The sequence below is a fragment of the Rhinolophus sinicus genome, linkage group LG09, assembly GCF_036562045.2.
Source record: "Rhinolophus sinicus isolate RSC01 linkage group LG09, ASM3656204v1, whole genome shotgun sequence".
Classification (NCBI taxonomy): Eukaryota; Metazoa; Chordata; class Mammalia; order Chiroptera; family Rhinolophidae; genus Rhinolophus; species Rhinolophus sinicus.
The window spans coordinates 59922039-59945080 of record NC_133758.1 but is presented as its reverse complement, the minus strand read 5'-3'; the positions used below and the strand labels follow the sequence as shown (position 1 = coordinate 59945080).

At 38.2% G+C, this 23042-nt stretch overlaps 1 protein-coding gene across 10 annotated transcripts in view; it reads left to right on the top strand.

The window, feature by feature from the left end:
• BLVRA (biliverdin reductase A) overlaps positions 1–23042 on the top strand; it is a 108124-nt gene that overhangs the window by 71896 nt on the left and 13186 nt on the right. For 6 of the 10 annotated variants that reach the window (XM_074340511.1, XM_074340508.1, XM_074340512.1 and 3 more), the window contains 3 exons: positions 8433–8604; positions 10323–10361; positions 13512–13874. In XM_074340511.1, coding sequence (XP_074196612.1) covers positions 8433–8604; positions 10323–10361; positions 13512–13761 — 461 coding nt within the window. In that variant the 3' untranslated portion in view covers positions 13762–13874. Of the gene's footprint in view, positions 1–8432; positions 8605–10322; positions 10362–13511; positions 13875–23042 lie in introns of those variants that run through there. The other 4 variants (XM_019718885.2, XM_019718886.2, XM_074340510.1 and 1 more) reach the window with 2 other exon arrangements.

The following is a 23042-nucleotide window of genomic DNA, read 5'->3' as shown; positions in this document are numbered from 1 at the left end:
CTGTCTAAAATCAACGACAAAGAAAGAATCCTCAAGGCAGCCAGGGAAAAGAAGACGGTAACTTACAAAGGAAAGCCCATTAGATTATCATCAAATTTTTCAGCAGAAACTCTACAAGCCAGGAGGGAGTGGAACCAAATATTCAAACTATTGAAAGAGAGAAACCATGAGCCAAGAATAATATATCCAGCAAAGATATCCTTTAGATATGAAGGAGGAGTAAAGACCTTTCCAGACATACAGAAGCTGAGGGAATTTTCTAATACACGACCTGCACTACAAGAAATACTAAAAGAGGCTTATTCGCCCGCCATCAACAGGGACAATTTGTGGCAACCAAAACAAAAAGGGGGAGAGTAAAGGCCTGAACCGGAATATGGGAATGGAGAAAGTAAGCGTGCTGAAGAAAATGGAATACTCTAAATATCAAACTTTCTTTTACATAAACTTAAGGGTAACCACTCAAAATAAATCCAGAATTGAAATATATACTGAAATAAAAGAAGAAACAGAGGTAAACATCATAGAATACCACCACACAGAAATAATAGACAACAACAAAAAGGCAAAGAAACAATGGAGACACAGCCTTACCAGAAAAATAAAGATAGAATGACAGGAAATCCTCACATATCAATAATCACCCTAAATGTAAATGGACTGAACTCACCAATAAAAAGGCACAGAGTAGCAGATTGGATCAAAAAACTAAACCCAACCATATGCTGTCTCCAAGAGACACATCTCAGCTACAAGGACAAGCATAGACTCAAAGTGAAAGGGTGGAAATTGACACTCCAAGCAAATGGTACCCAGAGAAAATCAGGTGTAGCCATAATGATATCAGATGAAACAGACTTCAAGGTGAAAAAGATAACAAGAGACAAAGATGGACATTTCATAATGGTGAAGGGACTGTACAACAAGAAGACATAACAGTCATCAATATTTATGCCCCCAATCAGGGAGCACGAAATACACCAAGCAACTACTAACAGAACTAAAGGGAGAAATTGACCAAAACACAATTATACTAGGGGACTTAAATACATCATTGACAGCTATGGATAGATCATCCAAACAGAAAATAAATAACGAAATAGTAGCCCTAAATGACACATTAGATGAAATGGACATAATTGACATTTATAGAGCACTTCATCCTAAAACATCAGACTATACATTCTTTTCTAGTGTACATGGAACATTCTCAAGGATAGACCATATATTGGGACATAAAATCAGTCTCAACAAATTTAAGAAGATTGAAATCATACCATGCATATTCTCTGATCACAAGGCTTTGAAATTGGATATCAACTGTAAAAAGAAAGCGGGAAAAAACACAAATACATGGAGATTAAACAACATACTTTGAAAGAAGGACTGGGTCAAAGAAGAAATTAGAGGAGAGATCAAAAGATACATAGAAACAAATGACAATGAAAATACATCCTACCAAAATTTTGGGATACAGTGAAAGCAGTTTTAAGAGGGAAATTTATCTCATTACAGGCCTATCTCAAGAAACAAGAAAACTCCCAAATAAATAACCTCATGTTACACCTTAAAGAACTAGAAAAGAAGAACAAGTAAAACCCAAGGTCAGCAGAAGAAAGGAAATAACAAAAATTAGAGCAGAACTAAATGAAATAGAGAACAAAAAGACAATAGAAAAAATTAATGTGACAAAGAGCTGGTTCTTTGAGAAGATTAACAAAACTGACAAACCCTTGGCTAGACTTACTAAGATAAAAAGAGATAAGACACTGATTAACAAAATCAGAAACATAAAAGGGAAGTTATCACGGACACCACAGAAATACAAAGGATCATCCAAGAATACTATGAAGGACTATATGCCACCAAATTCAACAACCTAGAAGAAATGGACAAGTTCTTAGAAACATATAGCCTTCCAAGGCTGAACCATGAAGAACTGGAAAATCTAAACAGACCGATCACCAGTAACTAAATTGAATCAGTCATCCAAAACCTTCCCAAAAGCAAAAGTCCGGGACCAGATGGCTTCACTAGTGAATTCTACCAAACCTTCAAAGAGGATCTAATACCAATTCTGCACAAACTCTTCCAAAAAATTGAAGAAGAGACAGTACTCCCTAACTCATTTTATGAGGCCAACATTACCCTGATACCAAAACCTGGTAAGGACAGCACAAAAAAAGAAAACTACAGACCAATATCTCTAATGAATACCGATGCAAAAATCCTAAATAAAATTCTAGCAAATTGAATACAACAATGCATTAAAAAGATTATCCATCACGACCAAGTGGGGTTCATCCCCTGGGCACAAGGATGGTTCAACATACACAAATCCATCAATGTGATACATCACATAAACAAAATAAAGGACAAAAATCATATGATTATATCAATTGATGCAGAAAAAGCATTTGACAAGATACAACATCCATTTATGATTAAAACACTTAATAAAATGGGTATAGAAGGAAAATACCTTAACATAATAAAGGCCATATATGACAAGCCCTCTGCTAATCTCATAATTAATGGAGAAAACCTGAAGCCCTTTGCTCTACGTTCAGGAACACGACAGGGATGTCCCCTATCACCTCTGCTTTTCAACATCGTGTTGGAAGTCCTTGCCAGAGCAATCAGGCAAGAGAAAGAAATAAAAGGCATCCAAATTGGGAATGAAGAAGTTAAATTATCACTCTTTGCAGATGACATGATGCTATGTATAGTAAACCCTAAAGACTCCACCAAAAAGCTATTAGAAACAATCAACGAATACAGTAAAGTTGCCGGCACAAAATCAACGCACAAAAGTCCAGTGCCTTCCTATATACTAACAATGAAATCTCAGAAAAAGAAATACAAAAACCAATTCCTTTTGCAATTGCAGCAAAAAGAATAAAATACCTAGGAATAAACTCAGCCAAGGATGTGAAAGACCTATATGCTGAAAACTATAAGACATTTTTGAAAGAAATTGAAGAAGACACAAAGAAATGGAAAGACATTCCGTGCTCATGGGTTGGAAGAATCAACATAGTTAAAATGGCCATATTACCCAAAGCAATATACAGGTTCAATGCAATCCCCATCAAAATCCCAATGGCATATTTTAAAGAAATAGGACGAAAAATCATCAGATTTGTTTGGAACCACAAAAGACCCCAAATAGCCAAAGAAATCTTAAGAAAAAAGAACTATAATGGAGGTATCACACTTCTTGACTTTGGCTTGTACTACAGGGCTACAATAATCAAAACAGCATGGTATTGGCAGAAAAACAGACACATAGACCAGTGGAATAGAATTGAGAACCCAGAAATAAAACCACATAAATATGGACAGATAATTTTTGACAAAGAAGCCGAAAACATACAGTGGAGCAAAGACAGCCTCTTCAATAAGTGGTGCAATAAGTGGTGCTGGGAGAATTGGATAGCCACGTGCAAAAGAATGAAACTGGACTGCTATTTGTCACCATGTACCAAAGTTAATTCAAAATGGATCAAAGACTTAAGCATAAGACCTGACACAATAAACTGCATAGAAGAAAACATAGGTACTAAACTTATGGACCTTGGGTTCAAAGAGCATTTTATGAACTTGACTCCAAAGGCAATGGAAGTAAAAGCTAAAATAAACGAATGGGACTATATGAAACTTAAAAGCTTCTGCACAGCAAAAGAAACCATTGACAAAATAAAGAGGCCACCAACTGAATGGGAGAAGATTTTTGCAAACAGTGCCTCCGATAAGGGGCTAGTATCCAGAATATACAAGGAACTCATGCAACTCAACAACAAAAAAACAAACAACCCAATTGAAAAATGGGCAGAGGACTTGAAGAGACATTTCTCCAAAGAGGACATACAAATGGCAAATAGACATATGAAAAATGCTCAACATCACTAATCATCAGAGAAATGCAAATCAAAACCACAATGAGATATCACCTCACCCCAGTCAGAATGGCTATCATCAACAAGACAAATAGTAACAAATGTTGGAGAGGCTGTGGAGAAAAAGGAACCCTCATACACTGTTGGTGGGAATGCAGACTGGTGCAGCCGTTATGGAAGGCAGTGTGGAGGTTCCTCAAAAATTACGAATAGAATTGCCATATGACCCAGCAATCCCTCTCCTGGGTATCTACCCAAAAAATCTGAAAACATTTAGAGATAAAGACACGTGTGCTCCAATGTTCATTGCAGCTTTGTTTACGGTGGCCAAGACATGGAAACAACCAAAATGTCCTTCGATAGATGAATGGATAAAGAAGTTGTGGTATATATACACAATGGAATACTATTCGGCAGTAAGAAAAGATGATATAGGAACATTTGTGACAACATGGATGGATCTTGAGAGAGTAATGCTGAGTGAAACAAGTCAGACAGAAAAAGCAGAGAACCATGTGATTTCACTGATATGTGGTATATAAACCAAAAACAACAAAAGAACAAGACAAACAAATGAGAAACAGAAACTCATAGACACAGACAATAGTTTAGTGGTTGCCAGAGGGTAAGGGGGGCGAGGGGTGGGGGGTGGAAGATGAGGGTAAGGGGGATCGAATATATGGTGATGGAAGGAGAACTGACTCTGGGTGATGAACACACAATGGGATTTATAGATGATGTAATACAGAATTGTACACCTGAAATCTATGTAATTTTACTAACAATTGTCATCCCAATAAATTTAATTTAAAAAAAAAATAGTTGCCTATTATGACTGTATTCCTGTTGATGTCTCCATTTATGTCAGTCAATATTTGCTTTATATATTTAGGTGGTCCTATAGTGTATGCATAGATGTTTACAAGGGTGTGTCCTCTTGTTGAATCGATCCTTGTATCATTATGAAGTGCCCTTAGTTTGCCTTTTGTTACAGCTTTTGTTTTACAGTCTGTTTTGTCTGATACAAGTATTGCTACTCCAGATTTTTGTTTATTTGTTTTCATTTGCATTAAATATATCTTTTACATCCCATTATTTTCAGTCTTTGTGTGTCTTTTGCTCTGAGGTGGGTCTCTTGTAGAGAGCATATGTATCGGTCTTGAGTACTTATTCATGCATCCACCCTTTGCCTTTTGATTGGAACATTTAATCATTTTACATTGAAAGTAATTGTTGATAGATATATAGTTATTGCCATTTTGTTATTCATATTTTTTATATTTTATTTTTTCTTCTTTTAGAAGTCTCTTTAACATTCCTTGTAATGCCTGTTTGGTGTTGATGAACTTCTTTAGCTTTTTCTTTTCTGGGAAGCTCTTTACCTGTCCTTCAATTCTAAATTATAGCTTTGTTGGGTAAAGTAATCTTGGTTGTAGGTCCCTGCTTTTTATCACTTTGAATATGTCCTGCCAATCTCTAAGTCTCTTTAACATTCCTTGTAATACCTGTTTGGTGTTGATGAACTTCTTTAGCTTTTTCTTTTCTGGGAAGCTCTTTACCTGTCCTTCAATTCTAAATTATAGCTTTGTTGGGTAAAGTAATCTTAGTTGTAGGTCCTTGCTTTTTATCACTTTGAATATGTCCTGCCAATCTCTTCTGGCCTGCAAAGTTTGAGTTGGGAAATCAGCTGACAGTCTCTGGGAGCTCCCTGATGGGTAACTAACTGCTTTCTTCTTGCTGCTCTTAAGTTTCTCTTTGTTTTTATCCTTTGGCATTTTAATTATGATGTATCTTGGTGTGGGCCTCTTTGGGTTAATCTTATTTGGGACTCTCTGTGATTCCTAGAGTTGTACATCTATTTTTGTCATCAGGTTAGGGAAGTTGTTTTTGTTATTATTTCTCCAAGTAGGTTTTCAGTTTCTCCAAGTAGAGAGTAGGTATTACTCTCTCTCTCTCTTCTGCTTATGGTATCCCTATGATATGAATGTTGGTATTCTTGATGTTGTCCTAGAGGTCCCTTAATCTATTCTCATTTTTAATAATTTTTTCCTTCTTTGGATTGGGTATTTTATGCTACCTTGTTTTCCAAATCGCTGATTCAATCCTCTGCTTTTCTGATCTACTGTTGATTCCATCTAATGTATCCTTCATTTCAGTTATTGAATTCTTCGTTTCTGACTAGTTCCTTTTTAGGTTTTCTATCTCCATTTTTATGTTTCCTGTTTGTTGAAATATTCACTGAGATCACTGAGCATCCTTATGACCAGTGTTTGGAACTATGCTTATCTCCATTTCATTTAATTATTTTTCTGGAGTTCTGTTCTTTTCTTTTATTTGGGACATGTTTCTTTGTCTACTTATTTGGCTGAGTCCCTTTGTTTGTTTCTATGTATTAGGTAAATCTGCTATGTATCCTACTCTTGGTATTGGTCTTATGTAGTAGGTGTCCTTTGTGGCCAAGTGGCACAGTCTCCCTGTTCACCTGATAGGGTGCTTCCTGTTTGTCCCTTTTGTAGTTCCTGTTCTAGTTCAGCCTTGATTACTGTTTTGATGTCAGTGGGGATGATTGACCTTCAGGATGCCTGGCTATGAGGAATGTCCATGACTACAGTGAATGAGCTGTTGTGAAGGTTGCTACCCCACGAAACTGGATTTGCTTTAGCAGGGCTCTAGTGCCTGCAGAGTCTGCCTTTTGGTATGTCATTTGTGAAGCTGGTTGGGTGGTCCTCTGTTGTGGTCTGAAACCAGCCACCCAGTATGTCATTTTGTGGGCCTTTTGGGAGGGGCTCTGGTGCAGGTCAAGGTCAGCCACTACTTGTGTCCGGCCTGGGTCCACCTGATAGCTACAAAGTGATCTGAAGATGGTTGCCATGCCCCTAGACTTGAATGTACCTGGGAGAGGCTAAACTAAGAACTGAGGCCAGCTGCCACTAGTTCTGGGTTTAAGGCCACTTAGCAAGAGATTTAGGGCACACTGAGGCTGGATGCTGCTTGCTTGGAGTTTGTGAACTTTTGAGAAATTTTAGGAAAGTTCACAGCTCGAGCTCAGACAGGCAGTTTGTGTGGAAAAATTCCTGGAAGAGGTTCATGTCAGATGTGTAAAATGGGTGGGGCAGGGTCTCAAAGAATCACCAGGGTGGGGCAAAGGGTGTTAGCCAGTTTAATGGAGAGCTCTAATGTGGTACCACTTGCCTCTGCATATTGGGTGGGAGGAGGGCTCAACAAAGGAACAATGGAGTCTTCCAGCACTTCTGTCTCCAGATTGAGTTTCCCCAAACCCTGCCCCTCCAGCCCTCACCCTCTCCTTATGTCCCTGGTGCTTTTTGAGCTGCTTTCCCAGTACTGGAGCTCAAAGCAAATGAGTTTGAGTGAATTATCTGTGTGGGGGCCCTTTAAGAGGAACGCCTAAGTCTCCAGTAGCCCTCCATCTCACCTGTAATCCTTGCTGGTTTTCATAGCCAGATATTTTGGGGATTTTTTTCCTCAGCACTGGAGCCCTGGTCTGGGGAGCCTGGTGTGGGGCTGGGACCCCTCACTCCTCAGGGGACCTACACAACTAAAGTATCCCTACCATTTCTTAATTGTCACACCATGGGTATGCAGCCTACCAATTCCATGCCTCTGCCCCTCCTAGCAGTCTTTGTATGAGTTTGTCTTTATATCCTTGGTTATAGGAGTTATATTCAGTCAGTTTTCAGATGGTTCTCAATGATGGTTGTTCTGTGATTTAGTTGTAGTTTTGATATCGTCATGGAAGGAGGCAAGCACAGTGTTTGCCTACTCCACCATATTGACTAAAAAGCTGTTTGCTCTTATTTATAACTCACCTTTTTGAAAACATATTCCTAATTATGAATTGCTGTATGTCAATATCAAAGTTATAAGAAATTTTTGGTTTATAGAGCAGTGTAACAGGTATGAAGTTTTTAAATCTAGGTTATGTTTAAGATTTAGGCTAGGGAGAAAGAAGCAGCATCTTGACTAGATGTATCACACAGATACTCTTTCGAATGTACTTCATTCAAGAAATTATGAAGACTAAGAAAACGCTATCAATTTTTTTTGATATTGACGTGTTTTATAGGTATTGTAGTTTCCTTCACAGTTATCGTGATGCCTTCACATTCTTGCCATTTACAGATAGTTATATGGTATTTAATGTAGATGTATATGTTTGTATAAGTATATGTATGTTTATATACACACAGATATTAGAAGCCTAAAATTTTTTTAATATCCTGTAGTCTAGATAGACTGCTGTTTCTAATAAAATGTTTTATTATACTAATAAAACTGAATTTAATAAACAAGAAAAAAATGGAGACATTTTCATGAAAGTTTACATTCAGGTACCTGAGTTTTCATCTGTGCTATTAGTCATCTTGCACAACCATGTGGTAAGGCAAGGTTGCATTGTCTGATCACCCAGCCATATCTCTTCACTCCCTGTCATGTTTGTGCATGTCCTTCCCTTTATCTTCAGCTGTCAGTCCCTTACTTCTCAGTTTTCACAGTGTTTGTGATTCTCCACAGCTGGCCCATTGGAAGAAGAGCGGTTTGGCTTCCCCGCATTCAGTGGCATTTCTCGACTGACCTGGTTGGTTTCTCTCTTTGGAGAGCTTTCTGTTGTGTCCGCCACTTTGGAAGAGCGAAAGGAAGATCAGTATATGAAAATGACTGTGTGCTTGGAGACAGAGAACAAACGGTAAGTTGTGAGAAACTGTGAGGAGAAGGAAACTTAATGACATTCTCCTGTGTTCAATAGGGTGAATCTAGAGAGAGCCCCAAAGGCCTATACCCCCCAACTCCAGAAGGGCTGTCTGCTTCTACAGACAGCATAGGTACTGAGCTTTCACTTACGTTGCCTTATCCTCACTGCAGCCCTGTAAGATAAGTAAGACAAACACAGTCCCCTTTGCTAGTAAGTAAATAGAGGCTTACAGAATTTGAGCAGGTTGCCTAAGCCATACAGGTGAGCAATATTAGATCTAGTAGCCTCCGTGGCCTGAATCTTTTCTAACATTTTATTATGAAAATTTCAGACATATGGTGAAGATGAAAGAATTTTGCAGTGAACTCCCATACAACTACCACCTAGATCCTGTCATTAACATTTTACCGTTTCCTCATCACATGTCCAAATAGTCTTCCCTTGGTGTGACTAAAATTTAAGGTTCTATTTATCAGATTTATCATCACATCATACTGTTCCTAAAATGTTCTGATTCTTTATTTCTCATACCAAGTCTTTTTCAACAGAAAAGTATATTTACAGATTTCTTTGAAAAGCATTTCAGCTCTGTAAAATAAAACAGCAAGGGTTTTAGAATGTCTCTATATGTGTTTTCCAGGTAGGTGGGTCTTTTGTTAGTAAAATAAACAGATCATTGGGTATTTACAAAATGAGAAAAGTATTTGAGTCCGTGAATTAAGCCTGATCAATGTGCATTTTCAGGTGTATCCTCTTTACAAGGGAAAGGCAGAGGTCACAAATGAAGGTAAAACATGCAGAGCTTGGAAATGCTGCATGTGGAGTCAGAGCAGTGGTGGCCCCTGGCTCTGATTCTAATCATGTAGAATCGTAGCCATGGTTATATCTGTCCACAGACAGGTGCTATCCCCTGTGTTGAGAACTAAAGGTATTTCAAGATGCTGCAGGAGTGCAGGGAAGGGGAACCTGGAGAGGTCAGATCACACTTCATAGAGGAGGAGGTGCTGTGCTCAGTTTTGAAATTTGAGTAGGTGTCAGGAAACAAGATGTGAAGGAAGCAAGGGTTGACTCTCATTATTACAAAGAGGAGGCAAGTATCAGTTGAGGGGTTAGGACAGATGACAAATACCTTATCATAACTTCTTAAATTCATAGAATACTTTCAACCCCACAAATTGCAATTTTAATCTCACACCATCATTGCAACATAGGTAAAGTTGTGTAGTTATTATTATTTATTTTTACAGATTAGGAAATTGAGGTGCAAGAAACATCTTGACATTTTTGCATTCCGTCGAAGTCTAACACTCTATATTATATGGAAGGACATGAGAAATTTTCTTAGGTGAATCAAAATATTTGGAATATCTCAAATTTATTTTTATCTGGTGTTACTAAGCAGCATTAATATTAATCTTTGTCATCACATTTGGGAATGTTTGTAAAGACTGTACCATGAGCTTTTAAAACCAGCCATAGGTTGAAACTAATATAATGTTAATTGTCAACACTACCTCAATCAAACAAAACAAGACAAACAAACAAAAAATCCTAGCCATGGGAATTAATTTTTTATAAGTTAGACCACCTTTTTGATAGAGTTCATAATTATCATTTACTTTTTAAAAATTTGAGTCATAACCAAAATATTTTAGTTAATAGATTGAGTACCTTAGTTTTACTAGTTTACTAATTTAATTCCTTTTTACTAGATCCTTTGCCTGCCCTGAATATGAACTTTTGATTTACAGGTTAGTGTTGATTCATATACATGGATCATTTTAATGACTTACAGAATAGGAAACTTGCTGAACTGCAGTTCTTTAAAGCAGATTGGTTCCTGCTTGGTTTACATGCCCCATGGTTTAGTATGCGATGTGACAAAGTAAAGCCATCTTATCCTGTGAATGCAGCTCTGCCTTATGACTTTGCTTGAGAAGAATGCTTTAGGATATGTGAGCCTCTTTTCTCTCTCCCCCAAAGGTTATCTCAGTCTGCAGGCCAGAAGTTTTTCCAGCTATAAGTAGATGTCTTTCCATTGCTTTTTACTACACATTAGGATCCTCTGCCAGTTGTTTCCAGACACAATTCTTAAGTTACAGCTACCTCCAAACAACAGTGGAATGGAGCAGAACCCAGCAAGGGATGGGGAGGAGGGGAGACATGATCTTGAAAGGTCACAATAAAAGGACTAGCAAGACAGGCGTCATTACTTGAAACTCTGTTGTATAAGTGATAGTATTAGCTAATGTTTATTGAGGGCTTACTATGTGTCTGGTACAGGCCTAGACCTTTTTACAGGGATTTTTTAAATCTTTATACTAACTCCCTGAAGTGGGCATTATTATCACCAAGGAATCCGACTCAGAGAAGTTAAAAAACTCATCAAGGGCATAGGGCTGGCTTTACTTTGTCACTGTGGGGCAAAAATGATTGTGTGAAAATCGCACTTAATCACACTTAGGCAGCCTGTCTCCAGTCCCCAAATTATCACAACTCGCCAAAAATGCACAGGAATGGCATGAGAAAGGAATAGCATGTAAAACAGCCTTGTCTGTACCTTATCATAGTCCTCACCTGTCAGTGAGGTAGTCATCATTTTCCTCAGATCCCAGAGTAATCTAGGAAACCCTAGTGCACCTTACTCTCAAGCCCACGTTCTTTGCATTTTACCAACAGTTTTCAAACTACGTAAAAATAAGCATTAGAACACTTTTTCAACCCAAATCTTATATGGACAGCCAGTATATAGATGAGATACAAGTTTCAACTCCTGTTGAAGCCAGTTGGTAGGAGTGGTGCCAAAGCCATGCGTGCCCCTGCCCCCTTTGTCCTTCAGGAGTGAAGAGCACTGTTAGAAAATCACCACCTCCACCGTTCTTGCAGATACATGCTGATACTAGGGATGTGGATGTGGTTGAATACCTCCCTGTAGAAGGTGAGAACTAAGAAGCATTTTTGCAGGTAGTTAGTGCCCAGGTTGATGAATACAAATATTTGCAAGTGAAGGTTTTCACAGAGAGGAGGAACAGAAGAGCTGTCTATGAATTCAAGCTTGTGTTTTTGCCTGGGATGTTGGGAGTTAAGTGCTATCTGTGCCACGAGCACAGTCCTCAGCTCTACTCCATCCAGTTGGCAGTAAAGTGCCAACAGCTGATGTTATCACTTTAATATGTGATTAGTAAACAGTGACTTTCAAAGCTTTTAGCATATAGGACCACACAATGAGGAAGTTAGTCTCACTATCTTTCCTGATGTCTCCCTGCATGTATGGATATTGGAATGACTCACCCTTTATATACTTCAGATCTTTTCCTCTTAAACATTCACTCCACACTTAGTGTAGATCTTAGTAGCTAGGTTAGCCAAAGGAGAGGGCTCCTTTCCCCAGGTTGGAGGCAGCCCTGAGCTTCCTAAAACACCTAAAACAATCTTAAGTGACTTGCTTGGGCCCTTTTCCTGCACCCCTACATCTAAATCTTAAGCCTTATTATGGCCCATCACTCTAGAGGCAGAGAGCAACCATGCAAGCAAACAAACAAACAAATGGTAGTTTCCCTTCATTCCTTAGCAACACTGGTCTAAACTACCCCTGGCCTGACCTACTGTAGCCCAGTGGGAGAGGAGAGAGGAAATCTGAGGCATGGTGGCAGGAAACAAGAGAAGGTCAGAGACTTTGATGCATGCTCAGGATTATACGCTTCCCCTGTTCGCACTCAAAACTCCCATCACTTAGCAAAACAGTCCAACAAAATTGCCTTGTCCTTGACTCGTCCTTGTAGGAAAGGAAAAGTAAGGGGGAAGCAAAGAGAAGTAGCCAGAGGCCAACACCAAATCATCTCATTCCTGAGACTTTGTGCTAAGAAGAAGGGGAGTACACTGTATATGTGTGTGAAGATGTTGAATACAGTATATTCATGTTTACAATTGAAAAAGAGGTTAAATGGCAACAATAAAATATTAAATTAATCAATTGTACAGTATATGCAGACAAATAAAAATATTTAAAAATAAGTAAAAGTAGCATAATCAAAATTGTTTATACTTTATGACTTACATGCCACATACATATAGACCAATATATGAAAGGATTATCTCAAACTTAAGATACTTTTATTTAGTGAAAGAATTATAGAGGCTTGTTTGTTTGTTTTTTCCACTTAAAAGATCCTTAATGCTGTATTGTTTTTAGAATATATAAAAGAAAGCAGATTTTATAGTTTTCATCTCATATTATTCAGTGAAACTTCTTACTGAATACACAGCTCTTACTATAAATACAAAACACAAACTGAGAGAAAGGAGAGACTTTAGAGAAGTGGAGTCTATCCTGTTTGGATTTTAGATTTTTGTGAGTGCTTGAAATGGAAAAAAGGTGCTTTATGAATCAGCAGGAAGAGTCTAGTGTTTTCTTGCATGTGCTGGAGGTCATAGAGTTCTTTGAGAATGTGATGAAATAACTCTAAGAACTTTTTCCCATAAAAATGCACATACACATGGAAATAGTTTGCACACAATTTCAGATGGTTCCTGGATTTCCTGTAGCCCACATCTGGGTCCCCTAGAGGGATCCATGAAATGCAGGTAAAAACTCCTGAATAGCAAATTAATGTTCACACAAAAATCATTGAATTAATTCATCCTGGCTGATGGCAAAATTAAGCAAAAGACTGTTGGGCAGTAAAGTTGGAAACAATCACCCATGACATTTGGGAGGCTGGTGGAGTTTAGGTTGCCACCTGAACCACCACAGTGAGTAGCAACTGCAGGGAAGATAGGTGCAAAATGAGGACCTGTTACCAGGTGATGCTGAGGTGGCAGCAAGCCTCCGTTTGTGCTCCTGTGTAATCTCTAACATTATCGGGGCGGGGGTTGGGGGGTTTGTTTGTTTGTTTTTGCAGTCCGTTGACGTGGATTGAAGAGAAAGGGCCTGGTCTAAAACGAAACAGACATTTAAGCTTCCATTTTAAATCTGGGTCCCTGGAGAATATGCCAAATGTAGGAGTGAATAAGAATATTTTCCTGAAAGACCAAAATATATTTGTCCAGAAACTCTTGGGTCAGGTCTCTGAAAAGGAACTGATTGCTGAGAAGAAACGAATCCTGCACTGCCTGTGGCTTGCGGAAGAAATTCAGAAATACTGCTGCTAAAAGAAAAGAAGAAAGCAACAAGGCACTTCCAGGATGGAACCATAGTTTGATTTTTATCAAGAGTTGACCTTTATCTCTATTCATGCAATTAAACATGTCTTCTGTAAACAGGATTTGCTTATTGTCACGAGTTGTGTTGGGAGTGATATTTGGGAGTAGAGGCGGATGTAGTGGGGAGGAAAGAACTCAGCTTGGTTAAGCTGAGCTAAATGCTTTGTATGCCTGATTTAATTTTCTCTTCCTTTATCCTCCAGCCCTATTAGGAGGGTTTTACCAGGCTTGTTTTCATTAGTGTATGGGAAAATCTTGTTTGAAATGACCCATGTAGTAAACAACAGAACGTCTTTAAGTCCCACGTGTGCACTGAACCACGACAAAATAGTGCCTTGAACCCTCTTCAGTGCTTTAAGGAATTTTCTTTTCCCTCACAAATTTTCACTGGATGATTGTACTAGGTACTGGGGATTCTAAAACTGAATGAAACATAGCCCCTGCCCTCAATAACTCAGTGTCATAAAGGAACCAATCATACAAACCGGTCATTGTAATGTAGTAGGTCCAGTAAAAGATATGCCACTGGCCATCTGGAGAAGGGCTCAGGGAAGACTTCCAAACAATATCTTGATGAATAAGTTAGCTATGTCAAGGTCAGAGAGGGGCTTTCCTGGCAGAGGATTGGCATGAACAAAGAAAAGGAAGTGAGAAGCAGCCTGACCTGTGCCATAGGAACAGTTACTGGAGGAGGGAGTCCCAAAGAGGCAATCTGGTGTGGGGACTCTATAAGCCAAATGAAGCAGCTGGTGAGTTATTTATTAGGCAATGCAGAGGCAGTGAAACCTGTTATTTCATAGGGGCGTGGCATAGTCAGGTTTCCAATTTAGGTAAAGCAGTCAAACATGGCTGCCTGGAGGACATGAGCCTTGAGACCAAGGAGGAAACATCCAGTTGAGAGCCAAACATGTGTTTGTGCTGCAGCCTGTGGCTTGTCTGGACTTGCCACTCGTGTTGAGTCAGATTCTACTGACCTTGAGGCAGAGCTGAGTCCGAGGAAAATGCTCTTTTGTTTTAGTAGTGGTTCTGTTGAATTTTCTACAAAGCTTATATTGTCTCTAAATTCTTCCATCTTGTTTTTTGCCTACTCCTAACTTGCCGTTATGAGGTTTAACCAGTTCAGAATTCACGATGTCACTGATGGAGACAAACTCTATTTTCTAACTGTTTCTATTCACCCCCTTGTATCTCAAGGTAAAGCAGGCAAATGTATTAATTTAAATCTAAAAAAAAAATCTTGAAAATCTAAAAAGGTTATCCTTATATTAGCTACATAAAGTAATTTGTAATAAATATTGGCCAGTTTGTTCTCATGGTTTGTTATCCACATCAGGCGTCCCTTGAGGCCAGGAAATATTGTTATCTATTTTTATACGTGTGCAACATCTAATATTAGATAAATATTAAATATTTGATTATTAAAATGCAGTGCAATAACTTCTCAGATTTGGGCTTGATAACTCTGCTATTTCAATAATATTAGCCTATTTGATACTGGAAGTGCAGGTGGGTTTCAAAGAAAACCATAGCTAGAAAGTAAGGTGGTATAAACAGATTTTTTTCTTTGCTTTTTAATTCTATTTATTTTTCATTAGTTTCAGGTGTACAAAACAACATAATGTTTAGACATTTACACCCCTCACAGTGATACCCCCCTTCCCAAGTCTACTACCCCTCTGACATTGTACATAGCTATTACAATACCATTGACTATATTCCCTATACTGTACTTTACATCCTATGAATGAATATATATATATATATATATATATATATATATATATATATATATATATATATAATTATAGTTAACATTCAATATTATTCTACATCAGCTTTAGGTGTACAGCATAGTGGTCAGGCATCTACATGATCTATGAAGTGATCCTGATATAAGAATATGTCTCTGTGAGTCCCCAAATGATGTAGGGGATTTTTGAGTGAGTGCCGGGATCGTGTCTTGTGAGACCGAAGAATGAAAACACAGACCCAGGAGAGGCAAAGAGTTTTAAAAAGAGAATAGTTTATTGAAAGCAAAAGGTCAGAGCTCCCAAGTGGGAGCAGGTCCCAAATGGGGGGTGCCCAGTGAGTGAGGCAAAAGTTCTTACTTTTATACCTTCCCTTGCCTGCTTGGGGTAGGGGGTTGGAGCCTTCTAATGGAATTCATCTGTTAGGTTTTCCTGTTTGCCCATCCTGAGAAGGGATTAACAAAATAATATATTCCTATCTACTAGATCTGCTCCTTTGTTCGGCCAAAAGGGATTTGAGATAATTATTAACCTCAAGGCATATTCTCATATCTTTGTCCTGGAGTGAAGGAGACATTCCAGAACCTGGAATTTCTGGATATGGCTGCCTTTTGTTTATTCCACCAGGGACCTCCCTGTCTACCTAGCAACGTACTAACTAACCTGATACATACAGCTAACCATACTAACTAACTATATACATAGTTATACATACTAACCATTCTAACATACATACTAACAATCCTGATAAGTCCAGTACCCATCAGACACCCCACATAATCATTACAACATTATTGATTATACTCTCATACTGTATTTCACATCCCCATGACTATTTTGTGTCTACAAATTTGTGCTTTCTAATTGCTTCACCTTCTCCTTCATCCACCAACACTCATCCCATCTAGCAAACATCAGGTTTTTTCTCTTTCTGTTTTGTTTGCTCATTTATTCTGTTCTTTAGATTCCACATATAAGTGAAATCGTATGGTATTTGTCTTTCTCAGTCTGACTTATTTCACTTAGTATAATATTCTCTAGGTCCATCCATGTTGTTGCAGAGAGTAAGATTTCATTCTTTTTTATAAATGAATACCACAATTTCTTTATCCAATCATTTATTGATGGACATTTCAGTTGTTTCCATATCTTGGCTATTGTGAATAGCGCTGTAGTAAACATCAGGGTGCATATATTTTTTCGAATTAGTGTTTTGGGTTCATTTGGATAAATGCCCAGAAGTGGCATTACTGGGTCATAAGGTGGTTTAAATTTTTTAGTGGCTGCACCAATTTTCAATCCCACCAACAGGGCATGAGGGTTCCCTTTTCTCCACATTCTCTCCAACACTTGTTGTTTGTTGATTTATTGATGATAGCAATTCTCACTGGAGTGAGGTGATATCTCACTGTGGTTTTTCTTTGCATTTCTCTGATGACTAGTTACATTGAGCATCTTTTCATATGTCTATTGGCTGTCCATATCCTCTTTGGAGAAATGTCTCTTCATGCCCTCTGTCCATTTTTTAATTGGGTTATGGTTTTTTTGCTTGTATGAGTTGTAATGAGATTTTTATAAATTTTGGAATTATCTTCTTATCAGATGTATCATGGGCAAATATCTTCTCCCATTCAGTAGGATGTCTTTTTGTTTGGTTAATGGTTTCCTTCGCTGTGAAACAACTTTTTAGTTTGATGTAGTCCCATTTGTTTATTTTTCCTTTTGTTTCGCTTGCCTGAGGGGATATATTAGTAAAAATATTACTAAGGGTAATGTCTGAGAGTTTACTTCCTGTATTTTCTTCTAGGTGTTTTATGGTTTTGGGTCTTACATTTAAGTCTTTAATCCATTTTGAGTTTATTTTTGTATGTAGCATAGGAAGGTGGCCCAATTTTTTTTTTTTTTTTTCATGTATCTTTCCAGTTTTCCCAGCACCATTTATTAAATAAATTGTCTTTAGCTCAATGTAAATTCTTGCTTCTTTGGCATGGATTTATTTCTGAAATCACTTTTCTGTTCCATTGATCTATGTGTCTTGTTCTTATGCCACACCATGCTGTTTTGATTATTATGGCCTTGTAGTGTAATTTGATACTGTGTTAACCCGAAAATAAGACCTATTCTGAAAATAAGCCCCAGTTAAGATCGCAGCCAGATGGACACATTTAGTATGTTATGACGATGTTCCAGAAGAAGATAACCTGACTGTATTTGAATAAATGTAGATTGTTATACATGAAAAAATAAGAATCCCCTGAACATACACCGTAATGCATCTTTTGGAGCAAAAATTAATATGAGACCCGGTCTTATTTTGAGATAAATACGGTAAAAGACCTGGTCTTATCTTCAGGGAAACACAGTATCAGGCAGTGTGATACCTCCCGCTTTGTTCTTATTTCTCAAGATTACTGTGTCTATTCAAGGTTTTTCATGATTCGATATAAATTTTGGGGTCATTTGTTCTAGTTCTGTGAAAAAATGTCATTGGTATTTTGGTAGGGATTGCGTTGAATCTATATATTGTTTTGGGTAGTGATGGCATTTTATCTATATTCTATCCATGAGCATTGTATATGTTTCCATTTATTTGTGTCTTCTTTAATTTCTCTCTTTAATGTCTTATCATTTTATGAGTACAGGTTTTTTACTTCCTTGTTTCAGTTTATTCCTAAGTATTTAAAAAAATTTTTGAGTCAATTGTAAGTGGGATTGTTTTCTTAATTTCTCTTTCTGATAGTTTGTTATTGGTATATAAAAATGCAGCCAGTTTCTGAACATTGATTTTTGTGTCATGCTACTTTACCAAATTAATTTATCAGTTCTCATAGTCTTTTGGTGAAATCTTTGGGGTTCTCTCTATATAGTGTAATGTCATCTGCAAATAATGACAATTTTACTTCTTCCTTTGCAATTTGGATGCCTTTTTTTCTTTTCCTTGTCTGATTGCTGTGGCTAGAACTTCCAGTACTATGTTGAATAAAAGTGGTCAAAGTGGGCATCCTTCTTCAGTTCCTGCTCCTAAGGGGAATGCTTTTAGCGTTTCCCCATTGAGTATTATGTTGGCTGTGGGTTTGTCATATATGGCTTTTATTATGTTGAGATATGTTCCCTCTATTCCCCCTTTGCTGAGAGTTTTTATCATAAATTGGTGGTAGATTTTGTCAGATGCTTTTTCTGCATCTATTGATATGACCATATGATTTTTATTTTTCATTTTATTTATGTGATGTATTATTTTAATTGATTTGCAGATGTTGAACCAACCTTGCATACCAGGAAAGAATCCCCTGGATCGTGGTGTATGATCTTTTTAATGTATTGCTGAATTTGGTTTGCTAATATTTTGTTGAAGATTTTTGCATCTGTGTTCATTAGGGATATCATTAGGGATACTGGCTTTTTCTGTAATGTTTTTATCAGGTTTGGGGATCAGGGTAATGGTGGCCCCATAAAATGAGCTTTGGAGCCTTCCTTCCTCCTGGATTTTTTGGAATAGTTTGAGTGGAATAGGTGTTCGATCTTTATTGAGTGTTTGGGAAAAAATTCACTTGTGAAGCTATCTGGTCCAGGACTTTTGTTTGTTGGGAGCTGGTTGATTACTGATTCAATTTTGTTTGTAGTAATCAGTATGTTCAGATTCTCTGTTTCTTCTTGATTTAGCATTGGAAGAGTGTATGCATCTAGGAATTTATCCATTTCTTCCAGATTGTCTAATTTGTTGGTTGTATATTTGCTCTTATTTTCTTAATTTTTATTTTTTTATTTTTTTGTATTTCTGTGGTGTCCATTGTCACTCCTTCTCTTTCATTTCTGATTTTATTTATTTGGATCCTCCTTTTTTCTTGATGAATCTGGTTAAAGGTTTGTCAGGTTTTTTTTATATTTTTAAAAAGCAGCTCTTGGTTGCATTAATCTTTTGTATTTTTTTCCCCTAGTCTCTATTGCATTTATTTCCATTCTGATCTCTATTATTTCCTTCCTTGTTCTCACTTTGGCTTATTTTGCTGTTCTTTTTACCATTACCTTAGCTGTAAAGACAAACTGTTCATTTGAGATTTTCTTGTTTCTTTAGGGAGGCCTGTATTGCTATGAATTTCCCTTTTAGGACTGCTTTCACTGTGTCCCATAAATTTTGGGTCCTTGTGTTTTCATTTTCATTTTTCTCAAGGTATCTTTTGATTTCTTCCTTGATCTCATTGTTGACCCAATCATTATTTAGTAGCATGTTATTTAGTGTCCATGTATTTGTGTGGTTCTCAGATTCTGTTTTTGTTTTTGTAATGGATTTCTAGTTTCACAACACTGTGGTCAGAGAAGACGCTTGATATGGTTTCGATCTTCTTAAATTTTTTGAGACTTGTTTTGTGGCCTAACATATGGTCTATCTTGGAAAATGTTCCATGTGCACTTGAAAAGAATGTGTATTCTGCACAATGGAATACTATTCAGTGGTAAGAAAAGATAAAATAGGACCATTTGTGACAACATGGGAGGATCTTGAGAATATAATGCTAAGCGAAATAAGTCAGACAGAAAAAGCTGAGAACTATATGATTTCACTGATATGTGGAATATAAACCAAAAACAACAAAAGAACAAGACAAACAAATGAGAAACAAAAACTCATAGACACAGACAGTAGTTCAGTGATTACCAGAGGGTAAGGGGGTTGGGGGGTGGTAGATGAGGGTAAAAGGGATCAAATATATGGTGATGGAAGGAGAACTGACTCTGGGTGGTGAACACACAATGGGATTTATTGCAGATGTAATTCAGAATTATACACCTGAAGTCTATGTAACTTTACTAACAATTGTCACCCCAATAAACTTAAAAAAAAAAAAAAAAAAAAAAATGTGTATTCTGGTGCTTTGGGTTGAAATGCTCTTAAAATATCAATTAAATCCATCTGTTCTAGTGTGTCATTTAAGGCCAATGTTTCCCTGTTGATTTTCTGTCTGGAGGATCTATCCATTGGTGTCAGTGGGGTGTTAAAATCCCCTACTATGATCGTGTTACTGTTAATCTCTTCATTTATGTCTGTCCACATTTGTTTTATATATTTAGGTTCTTCTCCATTAGGTGCATAGATGTTTACTGGGGTTATGTCCTTTTGTTGGATTGATTCCTTCATTATTATGTAATGCCCTTCTTTGTCTTTTATTATAGTCTTTGTTTTAAAGTCTATTTTGTCTGATATAAGTATTGCTACGCTAGCTTTTTTCTCGTTTCCATTTGGGTGAAATACCTTTTTCCGACCCTTTACTTTCAGTCTGTGTGTGTCTTTCGGTCTGTGGTGGGTCTCTTGTAAACAGCATATGTATGGGTCTTGGTTTTTTATCCACTCAGGTACCTCATTTCTTTTGATTGGAGCATTTAGTCCATTTACATTTAAAGTGATTATTGATAGGTACAGAGTTATTACCATTTTATTCATATTTTTTATCTTTTTTTCTCTCCTTCCGCTTAAAGAAGTCCTTTTAACATAGCCTGTAATACTGTCTTGGTGGTAATGAATTCCTTTAGCTTCTTCTTATCTGGGAAGCTCATTATCTCTCCTTCAATTTTAAAGATAGCCTTGTTGTGTAGAGTAGTCTTGGTTGTAGGCCCTTGTTTTTCATCACTTTTAACATTTCTTGCCACTCCCTCCTGGCCTTCAAGGTTTCTGCAGAAAAATCAGCTGATAGTCTTATGGGAGCTCCCTTGTATGTAACCCTCTGTCTTTCTCTTGCTACTTTTAGGATTCTCTCTTTGTCTTTAACCTTTGTCATTTTAGCTATGATACGTCTTGGTGTGGGCTCATTTGGGTTCATCCTGTTTGGGACTCTCTGCACTTTTGGGGCTTGTATGTCAATTTCCTTCACCAAGTTAGGGAAATTTTTTGGTCATTATTTCTTCAAATCGGTTCTTCATCCATTGCTCCCTCTCTTCTCCTTCTAGTACTCCTATGATGTGAATATTGTTTCACTTGATGTTGTCTCACAGGTCCTTTAATCTTCGTTGTTTGTTGTTGTTGTTCTGTTTGGGTGTATTCAGCTACCTTGTGGTCTATATTGCTGATTTGGTCCTCTGCTTCAATCTGCTGTTGATTTCTTCCAGTGTACTCTTCATTGCAGTTAATGTTAATTCTGACTGGTTCTTTTTCATGGTTTCTATATCCTTCTTTATGTTTGCTATCTCTTTGTTGAAATTCTCACTAAGTTCCTTAAGCATTCTTATAATCAGTGTTTTAAACTCTGTCTCTGGTAGGTTGGTTGCTTCCGTTTCATTTAGTCCATTTCTGGAGGTTTCTCCTGTTCTTTTTTTGGGAGGACATGTTTTTTGTTTCCTCGTTCTGACTTCCACTCTGTGTTTGCTTCCATGTATTAGATAGATCTCCTTTGTTTCTCAGTCTTTACTGGGTGGCCTTATGTAGTACATGTCCTCTGTATGTGTAGTCCAATTGCACAGTGTCCCTAATCTCCTGTATGTATTCTAGGAGTGTCCCTTGTGTGTTGTGTGTGTTCTCCTGTGTAGTTGAGCCTTGATTGCTTTTGGTGCATCAGTGGGTGGGATTGACTCCTAGGCTATGCCCACAGTGTATGAGCTGCTGTGTGGGAGCTGACTCCTCATAGGAGGCTTCGCCCCTTTGGGCTCTTGTGCCTATTGAGACCCTCTTTGAGTGTGCCACTTGTGGGGCTAACCAGGTAGTGCTCTGTTGCAGTCTGAAGCTGGCCTCTGAGTGTGTTATTTCTGGCATCTCTTGGGCGGGGCTCCAGTGCAGGGCAATTTCAGTGTTGCTTGTTACCAGCCCGAGGTTATTGGTAAGAGCCTCAAAGCTATATGTGGTTGGTTGCTGCCTGTGCTGGACCTGGAGGCATGTGGCGGTGGCCTCACTGTGAACTTCAGCTGACTGCCACCAATAGTGGAACTGAGGCAGCTTATCAAAAGGCCCAGGGTCCCCTAAGCCTATTGCCAGCTGCCAGCTGCCCATAAGTCCGTTTTTGAAAAATGTTCCTTAGGTGCTTGTGCTGGGCTGGTTGACCTTGTGTTGAGCGTGCACTTGACAATGCAGCACTACCAGGGCAGGGTGGAGTTCAAGGAATCAAGAGGCATGACCAGTGGGTTTTCCGTTAATACAGATTCAGTTCTTACTCTTGTGTCTGGCCTGTGACCACCTTGCACAGCACCCCACGCACACTGCAGCCAGCTACCACATCAGGCTCGCAAATTTCTGAGAGCTGCACCCAAGTGGCTACAGTGCAGTTTTGGGGTCACTGTCCAGCACCAAAATCTCCCCAGACCATTACAGATTTTTAGCTGCTGTAAAAAACCTCCGTGGCTTGTGGGGCTGGGCTTGCCACTCAGGCACCCAGAGTGACCCTGGAAATGCAACTCTAGGTGGGTGGGGTGGGGTTCCAGGGAGCTATGGGGTGTGGTCAGTGGTTTCTACAAAGTTAATGCAGTCTCAGCTCCCACACCGGTCCTGGGCCCCAATCA